The 16,836-nt window shown below is 36.1% G+C and overlaps 1 protein-coding gene across 1 annotated transcript in view; it reads right to left on the bottom strand.

Annotated features, from left to right (window-relative positions):
* PIGN (phosphatidylinositol glycan anchor biosynthesis class N) overlaps positions 1–16,836 on the bottom strand; it is an 84,858-nt gene that overhangs the window by 22,116 nt on the left and 45,906 nt on the right. The window contains exons 16-23 of the mRNA XM_080685127.1: positions 16,673–16,812; positions 13,103–13,202; positions 12,908–13,000; positions 11,511–11,602; positions 10,368–10,476; positions 8,167–8,275; positions 6,201–6,303; positions 1,348–1,450 (exon numbers count right to left, since the gene is read on the bottom strand). Of these exons, the coding sequence (XP_080541253.1) occupies positions 1,348–1,450; positions 6,201–6,303; positions 8,167–8,275; positions 10,368–10,476; positions 11,511–11,602; positions 12,908–13,000; positions 13,103–13,202; positions 16,673–16,812 (849 nt within the window). The remainder of the gene's footprint in view (positions 1–1,347; positions 1,451–6,200; positions 6,304–8,166; positions 8,276–10,367; positions 10,477–11,510; positions 11,603–12,907; positions 13,001–13,102; positions 13,203–16,672; positions 16,813–16,836) is intronic.

Below are 16,836 nucleotides of genomic sequence, written 5' to 3'. Positions count from 1 at the left end.
TCCTCTCTGTAAAATATCAATAAAATATATTAAAAAAAAAAAAAAAAAAAAAAGCATGATAAAATTAAATATCTGTTTCTTTGTTCTTCTCTTAATTCTATTTGTAGAGATATCATTTTTCTTTATAAGAAAAACAAAATTTTTCCTGTCTTTGGTAAAATAGCAAGTCACTCAATTCCAAGAAGATAGGTGCATTCTTGCTTAATCCCTCACACTTCCCAAAAAATCATGAGTAAGTTGAAAGGGAGACTTTCCCTATCCCTCACTCTCCATGTAATTGCCGATAAGTTCTTAGGATGCTTTAATACTCTTTCCTAGAAAAAGGAACATCTGCTTTCAGGTAAAAAATAGAACATAAAAAATGACACAATAAACCTCATTTTAAAATTTAATATTACAAATGTTAATATTTAATATTTACTTATTAGAGTTTTTAATATTTAATATTAAGGACAGCCTGACCATTTACTTAAATTTGAACAAAATGTATTATTTTAATATTCCAGGACTGAAAGTTAAACAGTAACTATTTAATATACTTCAATAAAGTTTCTTCTTTATTGAAATTTATGATTCTAAATTACCAATTCCTCTCTATAAACTCAAGTGGAACCAGTTAAGAACAGATGAATTATGAAAGAGTTGTTCTGCAATATTCATTTTACCTGACCTCAGTAAAACTGTAAATATTCTATCACTAATTTCTCATAATTACCTCAGTTCTAAAATGAAGGCAAGAGACATCAATTTAACGCTCTACCTCAGGATAATAAAGGTGTCCTTAAAATCTGATTGGCTTTTAGGAAATTCAATGTATACTGTGAGGAACAAACAGTCCAAGATTTGGTCTGAGACCATAATCACTAAGGTGACAGAATAAGCATTTTGGATTAGGATGACTAGAAGGAGAAAAACAAGGCAGGGAACATAAATGACCTTTCCGATCAAATTCATTAATTGATTTGTGACAACATAAATATTTTTCCAGGTAAAATAAATTGAAAGAAAAATTAGATGTAAAGATAGAGGAAAATGGGATAACACCCCTCCTCCTCCATTCCTTCACCTATATTAATGTTTTTCACATCAGTGATTCTCAAATAATCTCTTTAAAAAGCCCATCCTCTATAATGTCTATAAAACAATGGTATGCTTTTCTGTTATAAGTAAAAAAAAATTTCCTTACAAACTAATAGTTTAACTTAATTTTAACTTAATTACTAATGACTTAAAGAGCATAAAATTTTAAGTAGAAAGAAGGTTTAATGAAATAACATTGCAACTCGCTTATAGAATAGAGTATTTTAATATTCTCAGATAAATGCAACAATGATTTTGACAATCTACCTTCTGTTTGCAGGAAACACCAGATTGTTGTAGGGTTTCTTGTTCCATATGTATCCAGACAAACATCAAACATGACAACACTAATGGGAAGAGAGCCTCATACCTAAGAGGTGGGTGGGGGTGGGGTGAAAGTGGAAGAATAGAAATGAAAAGACAAAAACATTAAACAAATTAAAATGCAAATTTATACTGAGAAGTATTTTTCAAAATTAAAACAATCTTAATATTTCTGAGGCACAATATCACAAAAATTTTAATTTTCCAGAAGAAGTAGAAAAGTAACCTTTAAATATGAACTCCAACACCATCTGTTTTTGAAATATATTGAATCTTGAGATCATGACATGTTTAAAATAGTAGAGATATTTAAAAATAAATTATAAAGTAAATGACAGATACACACACACAATATATATATATATACAAAGGTAAAAAGACAATTTCCAAGTTGAAATTATTAATACTTGGTATACAGAGAAAAAGAGCAAGAGAAATGTTCCAAATTAAAAAAAAAAAAAGGCTGCCATATAAGAACATAAAACTCTCAAAAACAACAAAAAGAGCCAATAAATACACAAAAGTATGTTTGATCTTATTGATAACTGATATGGAAATCAAAACAATAGGGAGATACCATATTCACTTATATTTACCTAAAATTTTAAAAAGTAATGTTGATAAGAGTGTAATGAAAAAAGAAATAGCATCCTCTGTATATAGGAATAAAACACTTTTTGGAAGGCAATGTAACACTATGCATCAAGAGTCTCAAAAATATTCATATGCTCTAACCCAGTAATTTTCATCCAGTATGTCGCAGCACACTGGTGTGATATAAGAATTTTTAAAACATGCAATCCCTCACTATTTAGTCAGAGGCACTGGCTTCTTTTTCCTTAGATTCTCTGCCATAAATACCATCCATCACTTCAAGAAATTCCCTGAGAACATAATCAGACACATGCACTACAATACACGTATGAAGATGTTTGTTGTGATATTGTTTACTGAAAGGAAAAACAGAAAACAACCTACTCTCCACAGGTGAGCATGGTACATCTCTAGGCTGGAACACGAGGTGGATAAAGGAGAAATGTTCATGAGATAACCCAGTGACAGAAACCTTTTCCAATCCTTTTGGGCCTTATTTTGGGATAACTCTTGCAATCCCCTAAACCTCTACAACAGTACTTATCACACTGTTTTAATCATGTTTCTTTATGTGTCCTCCCTGATAGTCTGTACAACCTTTGTGTCAGTCTCGTCACCCCTGCAGGCCCACCCAGGTCACAGCTTTTGTTGAGTGAGTTACTTACCTAGCTGGAAATTACAAAACAAAATCAAATAAACCAACCCAAACATAAAAACCCTTTATTTCTCTTTCAACTTTTTCAACTCTTGAACTTTATTCCTTCCACGTGGTACTATTTTCTAAACATGAGAAAGCAAAATAAACAATATGCTTTAAACTCTACCACAGATCATAAAACTAAAGCACTGAAGACTGGGCAGAAGGAACACTTGGGTTTGAGGAAGCACACACAATCATTTGGTATAGAAGACTGCCTGAGGATGAAGAGATAATATACACATAAGAAAATATCACTAGTTTAACAAGCACAGAAAGTTATAAAAAGCTACACCATTTCTGACCTGTTAGAATAGCATTTGATATTCTTATTTTAAAATAAAAATACCAAATCTTGGGAAGAATATGATGAAATAGGACCCCCCATAGGCTGTTGGTGCTATTATAAATTGGCATTTTTCTTAAGTAAAAGGCAAACAACAGTTCATACTCTCTGGCCCACCTATGCTACAGATTTATTTCCTTACAAAAACTATAAACTATGATTACTTTCTTCTGTAAAATGTAGATGAATAAATATTCCTATGGGACTTCCTTTCTTTTTCTTTTTTTCTTTTTTGGTTAATCCTTACCTAAGGATACTTTCCCATTGAATTTTTTTTTTTAAAGAGAGTGTGGAAGGGTTGGGGAGAGACATAGTGAGAGAGACACATCAATTGGTTGCCTCCCACACGTGCCCCTGGCCGGGGTTTGAGCCTGCAACTGAGGTACGTGCCCTTGACCAAAATTGAACCCAGAACTCTTCAGTCCGTGGGCCAATGCTCTATCCACTAAGCCAAACTGGCTAGAGCTTCACTTCTTTAGATAATCAATATCTTGTATGAAATCTGCATATCTGAATTAATATACTGAAACACCAATAAAATGTCATCATAGTGTACATAATAAAACCATACTAACTTGGGATCTGCTAGTTTGGTCTCTGCAAATCGAACAGGGCTGAAAGGCATTTAGCTTTCTTTTATAGTGTGCTAAGGGATCATATAAACAAATTTCAGAGGGAAATTTTAACCAACTTAAGGAAATTATTTTCAAATATTACAATAGCTTCTATTTGCATAAAAATAATTAAATATTGATTACAAAATAAATCTTCTTTATTCATAAAATCAAGGATGCATTATAAGTTAGAATTTAGGATTACTATTACTGTCTTTCTTTAAAGTAATAAAACTGAATTTTTAAAAATATCCTATAATTCTGACTATTCGCTAATATCCATAGAGAACCCTCCAGGTTGCCTAAAACAGTGATGTGAAAAGATGACAATGTGGACTATGTTTTGCAAAACTGACTTGACACTGAAAATGTTCTAAGTGAAATTATTAGACTGTGCTGCTTCAGACTACATCTGTTGAATGTTTTTGCAAAGGTAAATGTACTTTTCGATGTTAAAAAATATATTTCTTAATACATTCATTAGTAAGGCCACACTCACTAGGTGTAAATTTTTACTTTTTAGATTTTCTTTAATAAATTAAATGTACTTAGGATAATCTGTTTTGGTATCTTTCATGAGTATTAAATTGATGATTTAAAACACTATAATGCTTATCCCTAATGTTAGTTACATAGCTAACTCACTCTACATTATGAAATACCTTTTCACTCAAAATTCAACTTTAATTATCCTTTCTTAACTTCTAATCCAGCAAACCAGATCTATGTTTAGATTTATTTGCAGTTTTTAATCTACTACACATTCCTTTAAATCTGTGTAGTGCTTTAGAACTTGGAGGTCCAAAAAAGAAAAGGGCTTATTAATTATTAAGTGACTGTGTAGAATATACACAAGTTCCTGGATCCTGTCAAACATTACTTCCTAAGGCAACCTCTGGGTGTAATCTCTTAATAAAAGTTGTGTCACCCTAAAATGGTGGGATAGAACAGATATTATTTTATATTCTGATTTTTATCTAGACAAAAAAATGCATATTCCAATTCACATATACATTTATACATTGATAGATTCTGATTATAACTAAATTATTTATTCTACTAGAAGCCAGTGCACAGATTCATGCACATTGAAAGGAAATTAATTAGAAGAAATATTTTAGAGGCCGGGGAGGGACTTCAGGAGAGCTCTAGGGCATGTACGGCCCATCTCGCCCTGTCCGATCAGCCAGACCCCAGCAGCAAGCTAACCTACCGGTTGGAGTGTCTGCCCCCTGGTGGTCAGTGCGCATCATAGCAACTGGTTGAATGACTGGTTGGACACTTAGCATATTAGGCTTTTATATAGAGAGATAATTTCACCAATAAAGGGAAAAAAGATGAAGAGTTTTAAGGTTTCATTGTGTTTGTCACTCTTGAGTAAGAATATGCTGATAGACTTCAAGCTTTATTTCAGAGTTCAAAGTCCTAAGTCTGAAGGCAAGTCCATCTGAGGATCTTATTAGGTAACTGGTGAAAATGTCTATGTTGATTATACATATTACATCTTCATTACTGTGCCCAGACCTGTTTGTGCAGAGAATATGAAAAGATAGGAGGTGTGGGGGCCTTGGTCAGAGGAAGTCTAGCACCCAGTGGATCATTTTCTATCTGGGGACTAGAAGAACTCCTGGGATCTAGGTCACTTAGGATATTAAGGTCTACTATGAGAACATCTCTCTAAAACTGAACTAGGACACCTAAATTTCTCCCAAAATGAACTCAAGTCTTGGACCCAAAATGCCTTTACAAAATCATCTAATATGGGAAGAATCCATTGTCAGCACAATGGTAAATCCCTAGGTTTAGTCTAATTGAAACCAGATCCTATATTTGGGTCAAACTATGAGTGGTGGTTATTTGGTTTTCCAATTCTATTTGGTGTTTGTTATAATGTGCACATTTCTCATCCTCGAAAGGATTTAAAAACAGATGAAATAAAATTCAAAAGCAAGTGAATAATTTCTTTCTTCTAAGTAGATGGGAAGATACATGTCACTGTTTTCACTGAGTTCAAGAGAACACTTCAGGACCTACCACAAATTAGACTGCTAGTATTTCTTCTGTAAAAAAAAATTCAATCTTAAATAAAAATGCATTCTTTAACTTTTGGAAAATATTCTAAAAGTCTTCTGAATCAAAAGGACTATTTGGACTGTGATATATGTAACAGTAAAAATAAAATATTAAATTCAAAGAAGAGTGAATAAATCAAAGCCTAAGTTAAAGTACATGAAAGAAATGCAACCAAAAGTAAAATTCTTCTCAGTCATTGTTTGAGACTTAAAATACCTCCATAATCAATTGGAATTTTCTAATACTAAAATAAAACATTTTAGCCACTTTAGGAAATAAACAGAAACACTATAAGAAAAAGAAAATTAAAGGTTATGGTTCAAGTCATATACAGTTCTTATTACAGAAAATACTTACAATTTATGCCTCAAGATTTACACAACATTGTTCATTTTTAGAGATTAAATGCTCATAGAGAAATGCCAACATTTAAAACTTGCTACTCTAAATGAAAATTTAAAAATGTTTGTACCCTGTGCTTAGGAGTAGGTAGGCTGACATCGAGGAGACAAGTATGCTAAACAATCGCTCCAAGAGGCTCCTGGGACTCAGCAAGGGCACCACGAAGGAGGAGGCTGCAATGAAACACACAGGGATGTGTCAGCAAGAGGCACATAACATGTGAGTTTAGAAGCACTAAATAATCTATAATCACATATAACCTTATTGTTTGTGTGACCTTTACAATGAGGCTATATTTGCCCTAATCATTTCTGTGAGAAATTTGAAACTTAATATTTTTAATTAAAATTATATCTTATGGTTTTAACCAACTTTTGGCTCAGATTTTCTCAATTTATAGTCAGCTTCACTCACTGTAATATTAACCCCTAAATGAATAACTTATGTTCTATAAATAATAAAATATATTATTCAAGATTCAGGCAATATGTACTAAGTTAAATGTAAAGATAATTGCATTCAAAGTCAAGTCACTGCAAAATTTAAGACCATGCAAATTATATTTATAACTAGAGGTCCAGTGCACGAAATTTGTGCAGGGGGGGGGGAGGGGTGTGTCCCTCAGCCCAGCCTGCACCCTCTCCAATCTGGGACATTCCTCTCACAAACCAGGACTGCTGGCTCCCAACCGCTCGCCTGCCTGATTGCCCCTAACCACTTCTGCCTTTCAGCCAGATCACCCCCTAACCCAGGGGTGGGCAAACTTTTTTACTCGAGGGCCACAATGGGTTCTTAAACTGGACCGGAGGGCCGGAACAAAAGCATGGATGGAGTGTTTGTGTGAACTAATATAAATTCAAAGTAAAGGAGCAGGGGGGAGAGCAAGAGAACCGGATAGAACAGCCGGATCCGGCCCGCGGGCTGTAGTTTGCCCACGGCTGCCCTAACCACTCCCTTGCCAGCCTGATCAATGCCTAACTGCTCCCCTGCTGGCCTGATTGCCCCTAACTGCCCTCCCCTGCTGGCCTGGTTGCCCCTAACTGCCCTCCCCTGCCGGGCTGGTCACCTGTAACTTCCCTCCCTTGCCAGCCTGGTCACCTCTAACTGCCCACCCCTGCTGGCCCAATTGCCCCTAACTGCCCTCCCCTGAAGGCCCAGTCGCCCCCAACTGCCCACCCCTTCAGGCCTGGTTGCCCCCAACTGCCCTCTTCTGCCGGCCTGGTCACCCCCAACTGCCCTCTCCTACAGGCCTAATCACCCCCAACTACTCTCTCCTGCAGGCCTGATCGCCCCCAACTGCCCTCCCTGCAGGCCTGATCGCCCTCAACTGCCCTCCCCTGCAGGCCTGATTGCCCCCAACTGCCCTCCCCTGAAGGCCATCTGTGGTGGCCATCTTGTGTGTTGGAGTGATGGTCAATTTGCATATTACCTCCTTATTATATAGGGTACTCTTGGACAAATAACTTCTAATTTTTTTCAGATATGTGGTTCTAATAAGGTTATCATCACCAGATACATATTTTAAGAAGGGAGGATTCTTAAGAGTGCTGAGAGCCTTTTGGTAAATGCAGGGTTAGAGTTAGAAAATCATTTTGTAGCCATCATGACAAAGACTATATCAGGAAAGACTTATGAATGGATGCTAAATCTAGGGAGAAATTTTGATGACAAGGATATTTGATGGTCTCAGAGTGTCACAGATGCCTTATTATTCATAAGGGAGGGGGAAAACAGAAAAGATACTGTTTTCTCTTCTGGCTGCACTTAGGCTTTTATCAGATGTGAATAAATATACAGCCTTATTATCATGTCATAAATAGTCTTTCAAGTAATTCTTATTAATACATGAATGTTCATAAAAGTTCTAATTTTCTTTGTCAAATGCCAGCAAGTGATAAAAATAATAGCTGGTTATTATTGTCCTGCAACAAAATTATGTCTTTTAATAATAATAATAATAATAATATAGATGCAAATTGATAATTTTAAACTATGCTGATGTAAAGTTACCTCATTTGGTTTGACTGACCTCTTACCTAATATTATCCAGCTAACCACCTGATTAGTAAGAGGAAGTCCTTGTTTCTTAAGTAGGCTATTATGGGTGCTATACACAACCCACATGGAAAGCACTGTGCTCAGCATCTGAAAACAAATACAACACACAGAAATAAAGAGAAGGTGGTGAAAGACTAATTTATATAAGAACACTTCACAAAGTGCTTGAACAAGTGGAATCTGGCAAAACTGCTACTGAAATTGGACCAGGTCACCTTCTTGTGGCCAGGGCTGAGTTAGAACTCTGGCACTAAGCAAAGGTCATCCTTGACAAGCATGAGATGAGGCATTTTACACCTGCAAGAGTATTTGGGCAAACATTATCACACTCTTTCTACCTAGAGGTATTCATTATTAACCTTGAAGTTTTTCTAAATCATGGAAATGCAGAGGGTGAAGTGCATAGAGTTTAGTGTAGGTGGTTGTGTCTCCCACCTCTGGCTTTCACCCATAGTCATATCCATTTATTCATTCAACATGTACTTGTGGCCTGAGTATTCACTTGGTACTGGGACTACAAGGAGTACAATATTCTTCAGGGAATATACATAAACTAGTTGGTAAACTACAGCTTAGAGGCCTGGGGCCTGTGTTTAGAAATACTATATTATTGGATCACAATCACATGTTTTCTGTAGCTAGCTCCCTTTGCATTGCAGAGGTAGAGATGAAAATTTACAACAGACTCTACATGGCCCTAAAGCCTAAAATCTTTACAATCTGTCTCTTTAGAGAAATGTTTGCTAATCCCTGAACTAGTGGACCAATTGCCACTTTAAGAAGTTATCAGCTAAGTTATGGCTGAGGACAAAGTAAACTCTCTTAGAGATCAGATTAGCAACCTCACCACCAAATCCTAGATCTGTATTTAAGTTACTCTTACATTTTTAGTGAAGGAAGAATAACAAAAGTGTTATCAATGAAGCTATGACACAATCCTAGGATCCTTTCAATTATAAGACATTTTTTTTCATTTCAGATACGTACCTTGAAATCAATGGAAAATATGGCACACAGTTCAGGAATTGATGCAAATTATTAAAGTTAATGTAAAGAGGAATTTTGTAAAAGGTTTACTTTATACTTAGGAAAGACTTATGAATGGATGCTAAATCTAGGGAGAAATTTTGATGAGAAAGGATTTCTAACCAAGTCTGTTAGAATTTTCACTTGATAGTCTTTGCTCCTCTAGAGTGAGATTCAGAAACATTCACTACTGCCAAAGTACTTAGTATTACTAGTGAATTCCGTCAGAGCTGCTACCGGCTTTACAGAAAAGCCAGTCAGTGTACCATTTAAAATGAAAGATACACTCCAATGGTTGATAGGAGCCTTGACAAAATGTTTCTTCTCTTGTTATATGTTCTCTGTTGTTCTTCAAGAATGACATCTTTGAAATGCTGCATATATTTTTATTTCAGAGTGTTCTTGGAAATACTTTCCATTATCCCAGCTTTGTTCTGAGTACATTTTTTTGAGTAGACTCATATAAGTTTTCTTGGTCAGAGTTCTAAATGTAGATTTTAATTTTTTTTATTGTTTAAAAGAAAAAAAATGTGGTTTTCACTATCTACAGAAATGCTTCATTTTACAGAATGATATTATAATCTCTAATTTTCGCAACACTATTAGATATTATCTCTACAGATTAAAAACAGACTAAAGTTCTATTATTGAAAATCACACATGTAGTAGGCAAGATAACTGGTAATTAACTCAATTTTGAAATATCAAGTTCATAGTACTTTATACCACACCAATGCCACCAACCTAGGTGAAGTTTATTTTCTCCTGACCTAGGACATCCTCTGAAGCCTTAAATTGGCTGTTCTTCATATAAGCATACTCAGAGGCTGCCTTCACTTCAAATGAGGACAACACAGAATCTCAGTCTAGAGGAGGCCCTTTCAGGACAACTTTTTGGTCAGTACAGATGCCTCTTATGCCTCCTTAACCTGCTCTCAGGCATCTCTGAGCTGCCTTCTGTTGACCTCTTTGCTATTTCACAACTTTTAGAAAATATATTTCCATGTGATATCTTAAACAGAAAACTCTCTTCTTAGCTGGTAGATATTGGATAACTTATGATGACATCTTAAGAGCAATGTAATTAAACACAACCGTAGATACATTTTGGTATGTCATTAGTAATAAGACAGTGTGACAATCTGTAACTAACCTGTAATAGGTGTAACAATAGCTTGTCATTTACAAACCTATCTTTTGTTTTTATGAGAGATGTTACAACAAACAGGGACAGCAGAAGAACCAGCAGGCCTGCACCCATTCTGTTTGAAAACACAATTCACAATTTCAAAATTTCTTAAGATGCTGACTGAACACAGAGCATATGAAAACATTAGACATTCTACACTAATGGAAAACGTCTGAGTCATTTGGTTTAATCAAAATGAAGTAGCAAAATAGATACACATACTTTAAAATTAACACATACTTAAAAATATTGTTTAGTTAACTTTCCCTCAATTAAAAAAGACATACTCTCATATATATTAAAGATTAGGTTAAAATGCTAAAAATATTATTTATACAGAGTTTTAAAGAAAGTAACAAAGATGATTACATAATTAGAGAATAAGAGAGGAAATGTTACATGAAATAATGATTATTTAGTTTGTTAAGCGCATGCATAAATACACACACACAGCCAATAGATTACTTGATAATAATTTAAAAGTAAAGTTAAAAGCAAAGGTAACCAATTATTTTATGGATTTACTTACGATATATTGAAAAGAAATAAATATAATAGTAGCATGGAGAATTCAAGAAAGGTATATAGAATTTTCTAACAGTCAAAGTGATTAAAATGAGAAAGTTGTCAAAGTATAGTTTCTTTCCATGGAGATCTTTACATTCAGATTAGAATAGGAATTTAATTTTTTAAAGACTTAACAGTGTGGACATGCTCACAGGCAAAGACAGAGATGACATCAATGGCTTTTAAACCTTTTTGTTTTGGCAACAGAAGACTTTTTCATTGAAAGCTTTTCCAGTATACAAAGATACAGAAAGCTTCTGGACTTTTGGGGGGGTGGGGTGGGAATCGGGGGGAGTGGTATTTTAAGTTATCACTGTTTGGTACAATGTCATTCTTGTGAAGGCCCAGAGGCAGCCCAGGGAGCTTTAATGACCCCTAGAGTCTAGGCAAAAATTATGACAAATGGTTTGATATTAATATTTTAGCTTCTAGTTTGTTTGTATAATTTTAAACTTATGATGAAGATTAGATTCATATTTCATAGTGTTAAGAAAAATAATTGTATTGGAAAGAAAATAAGTTAAAAAATATTGTCCATACACTAGAAAGATATCTGGCTTTCGTCCTACAACAGGCATCAGTGGGAACACTGCCAGGAGCAAACAGAAGAAAATCCAACTCATTGAGATGCCCTAAAACAAATAAAAAAAAAGTTATTTTTAGGCAACTATGGTAGAGAAAATAGTCTTCAATGTTTCACAGACTATATGGCTATGAATCAAAGAGAAAATTCAAAACCTTAAATCTGTTTACTTTACAAAGTAATGGAGTTACTGTCTGTGAAGGATCAGTTATGTAATAGGTAGTATATAGGTATAATATGAGTATTATCTCATAATTTTCACAATAAGCTGGAAGATAGGTTATATTATTCACAGAGTTTCAGATGAGGAAACTGACCTCAGAAAAGTTAAAGTATAAGTAGTATCAGCCTATGATTAGTAAATGAAACAGACAGGATTTTAACCTGGGCCTGAAATTTCAAGGCAAGTGCTTCTTTCAATTTACATTATGGTGTATATTGATTACATCTGTAAGCAATTTGGCCAGCAATCATAATCAAATGATTGAGCCCAGGAAAGAAATGAAAAAAAAAAACACCTTTGTAATTAGATTATGACAAAAATGATCAAGAATCCCACTGAGGAATTTTACTAGTCTCAGAGGGTAAAAAGAAGATATTTCTGTCTTCTTGCTACCTCCATCAAAAAGTAGCAAAATGGCCCTCGCCGGTTTGGCTGAGTGGATAGAGCAGACAAAGGGTCCCAGGTTCCATTTCGGTCAAGGGCACATGCCTGGGTTGTGGGCTTGATCCCCAGTTGGGGGCGTGCAGGAGACAGCCAATCAATGATTTTCTCTTATCATTGATGTTTCTCTCTCTCTCTCTCTCTCCCTCTCCCTTCCTCTCTGAAATCAATAAAAATATATTTTTAAAAAAGTATCATTTTAGCATTTGGTTTTACTCAGTGGTTAGGCAGGGGTGGGCAAACTTTTTGACTCGAGGGCCACAATGGGTTCTTAAACTGGACCGGAGGGCCGGAACAAAAGCATGGATGGAGTGTTTGTGTGAACTAATATAAATTCAAAGTAAAGGAACGGAGGGGAGAGCAAGAGAACCGGATAGAACAGCCGGATCCGGCCTGCGGGCCGTAGTTTGCCCACGGCTGGGCTAAAGCAATCTAGCAAGCACTTCAGAGAAGGACACAGCTCCTCTGCTCCTTGAGTCTTTCAGTCACCATATGACAGGCTCATTTTGATATGAAAATCTATGCAATCTCTGAAACCTTAAAGCAACCTCCATCCTCTAGTCAAAAGGACCAGACTCTTCATGTAGGGACATGTTTCACTCTTTTCTTTAAAAATGAACAGTTCCCCAAGTTAAACACATGTCGAAACAGTAACGACTAACTGTCCAATGTCAAAAAGAGTACGTATACCTTTGCTCGCGTCCACAGCTGAGTGGTAAATGGCCAACCCGCAAATACAATAAGTCCAGCAGTAAGCATATAGCGGTAGAAAAAACTGAGAACCTAGTAACACGTTCCAAAGAAGAAATAAAAAGTGAGGTCATTTTAAAGAAGTTACATAAATGTGAAAGAGATAACTATGCTGTAATGTGGTAAATTACTTACTAATACTTCAATTCCCAGGGCACAGGCTAAAAGGTATCCAACAAAATGACGAGGAGGGAAGGTCAACAGTGATGTGACAAGGTCTTGAATAACTTGGTATCTGTTTAGCAAGATTTTTAATAAAAAGATTATGTTGAATTGAAAATTAGGCCATATTTAGTAAAAAATCAACTTTGTGCAAAGCTATGAATCAGGAAATATGTAATTCACAGATTATTTTAAAATGAAGAGAATCTCTAATAGATTTGTTTCAATGGCTTTACTGACCTAAATCTTTTTTTGAAACGTAGAAGTATTTTAGTAAAAATTGTAATTTCTGGATTAATTTGATAATGAATCCAAAAAATTGCTTGTTTTTAAAAATATTAATGACAACAAGTGAGCCTTATTTGATCAGAGTTTAACTGTACCCATCCTACATAATAAAGATGTAATATGCAAATGGTCATTATGCCATGACGTGTAACAACCGACCACATAACAACCAGATCACGGATCAGCAGGAGGGTGGGGCAGCGAGATATAAGTGGGTGATGGAGAGCTACAGGAAGGGGCAGGGCAGCAAGCTATGAGGGAAGTGGAGGTAGCTACAGGAGGGCGGGGCAGCAGGCGGAGAGCTACTGGAGGGCGGCAGCGAGCTACTGGCACATGGATTCGTGCATAGGGCTACTAATCTATAATAATAAAAGCGTAATATGCTAATTAGACTGGACAGCCGAACGACCTTCCGAACGTTCTGTATGACCTTCCAGACAAAGCCAGGGCTGCTAGAGCCAAGGCAAGCTGCCACGGCTGCAAGTGCCAAGGCAAGCCGCCGCGGCTGTGAGGGCCGATCCCCTTGCTCAAATTTCATGCTTCGGGCCTCTAGTCTATATAATAAAAGCCTAAGTGACCATTGCAGTGCAACACCCAGAATGACTGGTTGCTATGATGTGCACTGACCACAAGGGGGCAGATGTTCAATGCAGGAGCTGCCCCCTGGTGGTCAGTGTGCTCCCACAGGGGGAGAAGCCAGGCTCATGGCTGGCGAGCGCAGCGGCGGTGGCAGGAGCCTCTCCCGCCTCTGCGGCAGCAGTAAGGCGCAGTGAGCAGGTGGGTGGTAAACAGCAAGGGATCCCAGATTGAGAGAGGGATGTTCGCCTGCCACCTTAGGCCCGATCCCCCTGCAGGCGGACATCCCCTGAGGGGTCCCGGACTGTGAGAGGGCACAGGCCAGGCTGAGGAACCCCCCACCCCCAGTGCATGAATTTCATGCACCGGGCCTCTAGTGTTTATATAATTACAGATACAATATCAGAAATAAAACACAGTGAACCCAAGTGAATAAAAACTGGAAAATAATTTTTAATTCACTAAGGTTAATCTTATTTTAAAATCTCAACTGTCTTAATGAAATAAAGGTAGGTTTTTCTTATCTAGTTAGAGTAAATCTTAATTGTACTTTTTACTGAGCTAAATAACCTCTTCCATACCCATTTTAAGATGTCACTAATTATATAGTAATTATAATTAAATATTAATTCATAGCCATTTAAAATGTATTACATACTTGAGTACTTTTTGATATTTAATTACTGGAAAATTTTTTTAGCATTTGTAGTGCATTATTAAGTAAGTAATTACAAAATGTCAGTATCACTTGATTTATGACCTTTTTGCTGATTTAAAACAAGGGCTACATAATGTTATCAAAACTATTAAGATGCCAAGTAGGAAAAAAAAAGCTAACACCAGGCAAAAGATGAATGTTTCTTTTGTTCATAACAGTGAATAAGCACAGAGAGATAATGGATGATTTTGTAAAATCATTTGGAAGATTTTTTCTAGTGTCATTTACCCTTTAAAAATTTTTAGAACAAAAGGTTTTACCCTTGCAAAATCCCTTGGGGTTTGGGAGTAGAGCAGAATTTTCTGCAAGGTTAAAACCTTTCATTCTAAAAATTTTAAAACAGAGTAAATGACACCAGAAAAAAAAAATCTAAGTTACACATGTATATCCAGCAACTCCATTTCTTTCAAATGAAGTAGTAACAGTATATTCTTTTGTCAGTGTCATTTTGCCTTATATTTTAAAACTAGTAGCCCTGCACACGAATCTGTGTGCAACTAGCTTGCTGCCGCTTGCCCCAGCTGGCCACCCGTCCACCGCCACTGGTAGCTCTCCGCTGCTCATAGCTCACTGCCCCGCCCTCCTGTAGCTCTCCACCACTTGTAGATTGGTTGTGACATTACGGCATAATGGATAATTAGCATATTCCTCTCTTATTATATAGGATGTTGACATTTTAAACTTAATTTTTATTGACTATTGACTTACGATAGAGAGAAAAGGAGGAGAGAGAAACATCCATCAGTTGCCTCCTGTACGTGCCTCTGACTGGGGATAAAATGCTCAACCTGGGTATGTGCCCATATGGGAAACGAACCTGAGACCCTTCAGTGCACAGGACAACACTCCAACCAACTGAGCCACACTGGTCAGGGCTAATTTTTATATTTTTAACATTTTAATATATTTAATACTAAATGTTTTCAAAGGATGGAAGAGGTGGTCAAAGCTGGAGTTAACAAAAATTAAAACAAAATACACATTGTGTCAGGACAGACATTCTGGCTAACCCTGAAAATACTCTTATTCCCTGCTCGGCTTGTGGGGTCTGGTTTGCTCTGAGGATGCTTAGATGCCTGATACTAAGTTTAAATTCTAGGTTACTGTGCATATACTGTATAGATGTCAACAAGATCTGAGTCTGTGAACATAAACCAGACTAACGTATTAGTGGTTTTATTTTAAAGGACTTGAAACTTGCCTGAGCTCTGATGTTTTCTACAATGTAGGAACCCATTTAAGTACAACTTATGAGGAGGCATTTTAGAACCACAGCACATGTGAATAATATCCACTAATCTTGTATGCACACTTTAATAGATTTGATTTAATTACAGAGTTTCATTGATGCAGGTTGACTCGATAGCTAAGAAAGGAGGGGCAAAATGCATGGGAAAAAAGTGCAAATTTTTTTATGAAACATGAATAGACACTAGAAACTGAGATATACAAGACAAGTTCAAAATATGGGTTACTCTACTTATAGTACAGTCAACATAGTACAGTCATTTTATTTTTACTCCATATTTTTTTCATAAAAGATACATGAAGAAGGCAACAAGGACAATGCTTCCCTAAAGCAATAAAGATGAAGTAAACATAAATAAATAAATAAGACCCTAGCCAGGTAGCTCAGTTGGTTGGAGCATTGTCCCAATACGCCAAGGTTGTAGGTTCGAGCACATGAAAGAATCAATGAATGAATGTATAAATAAGTGGAACAACAACACGATGTTTCTCTCTCTCTCCCTTCCTCTCTAAAGTTAATTCTTTAGAAAAGGTAAAACAAAAAGGATACTTATATGCAACATTTATGCTGTCATAAATGAAGTGAGAGGGTTTGGAGATTTGAGAGTATTATAAATATGGTTGATGACTATGCTACAGAAATCTAACGCATTTTAAATACAGATTTATCTGACAGTGAAGTGAAAAACAAGACAGCAAGATATATTACTTACTCCCTTAGAACCGCATACCATATAGGCACTGGCAACAAGCAATACACATAATAAGTCCAGGGACAGGCTTGAATTAGCAGGAAAAATGCCATTAAAATGCCAATAGCCACAAAACTACACAGCAGGAGATGGCTTGGTTTCTGAAAATCAAACAAAATATTGAA

Source organism: Plecotus auritus, assembly GCF_963455305.1.
Source record: "Plecotus auritus genome assembly, chromosome: 8".
Lineage (NCBI taxonomy): Eukaryota > Metazoa > Chordata > Mammalia > Chiroptera > Vespertilionidae > Plecotus > Plecotus auritus.
Note: the sequence above shows the minus strand (reverse complement) of the source record. Positions and strands in the feature narration are given on the sequence as shown.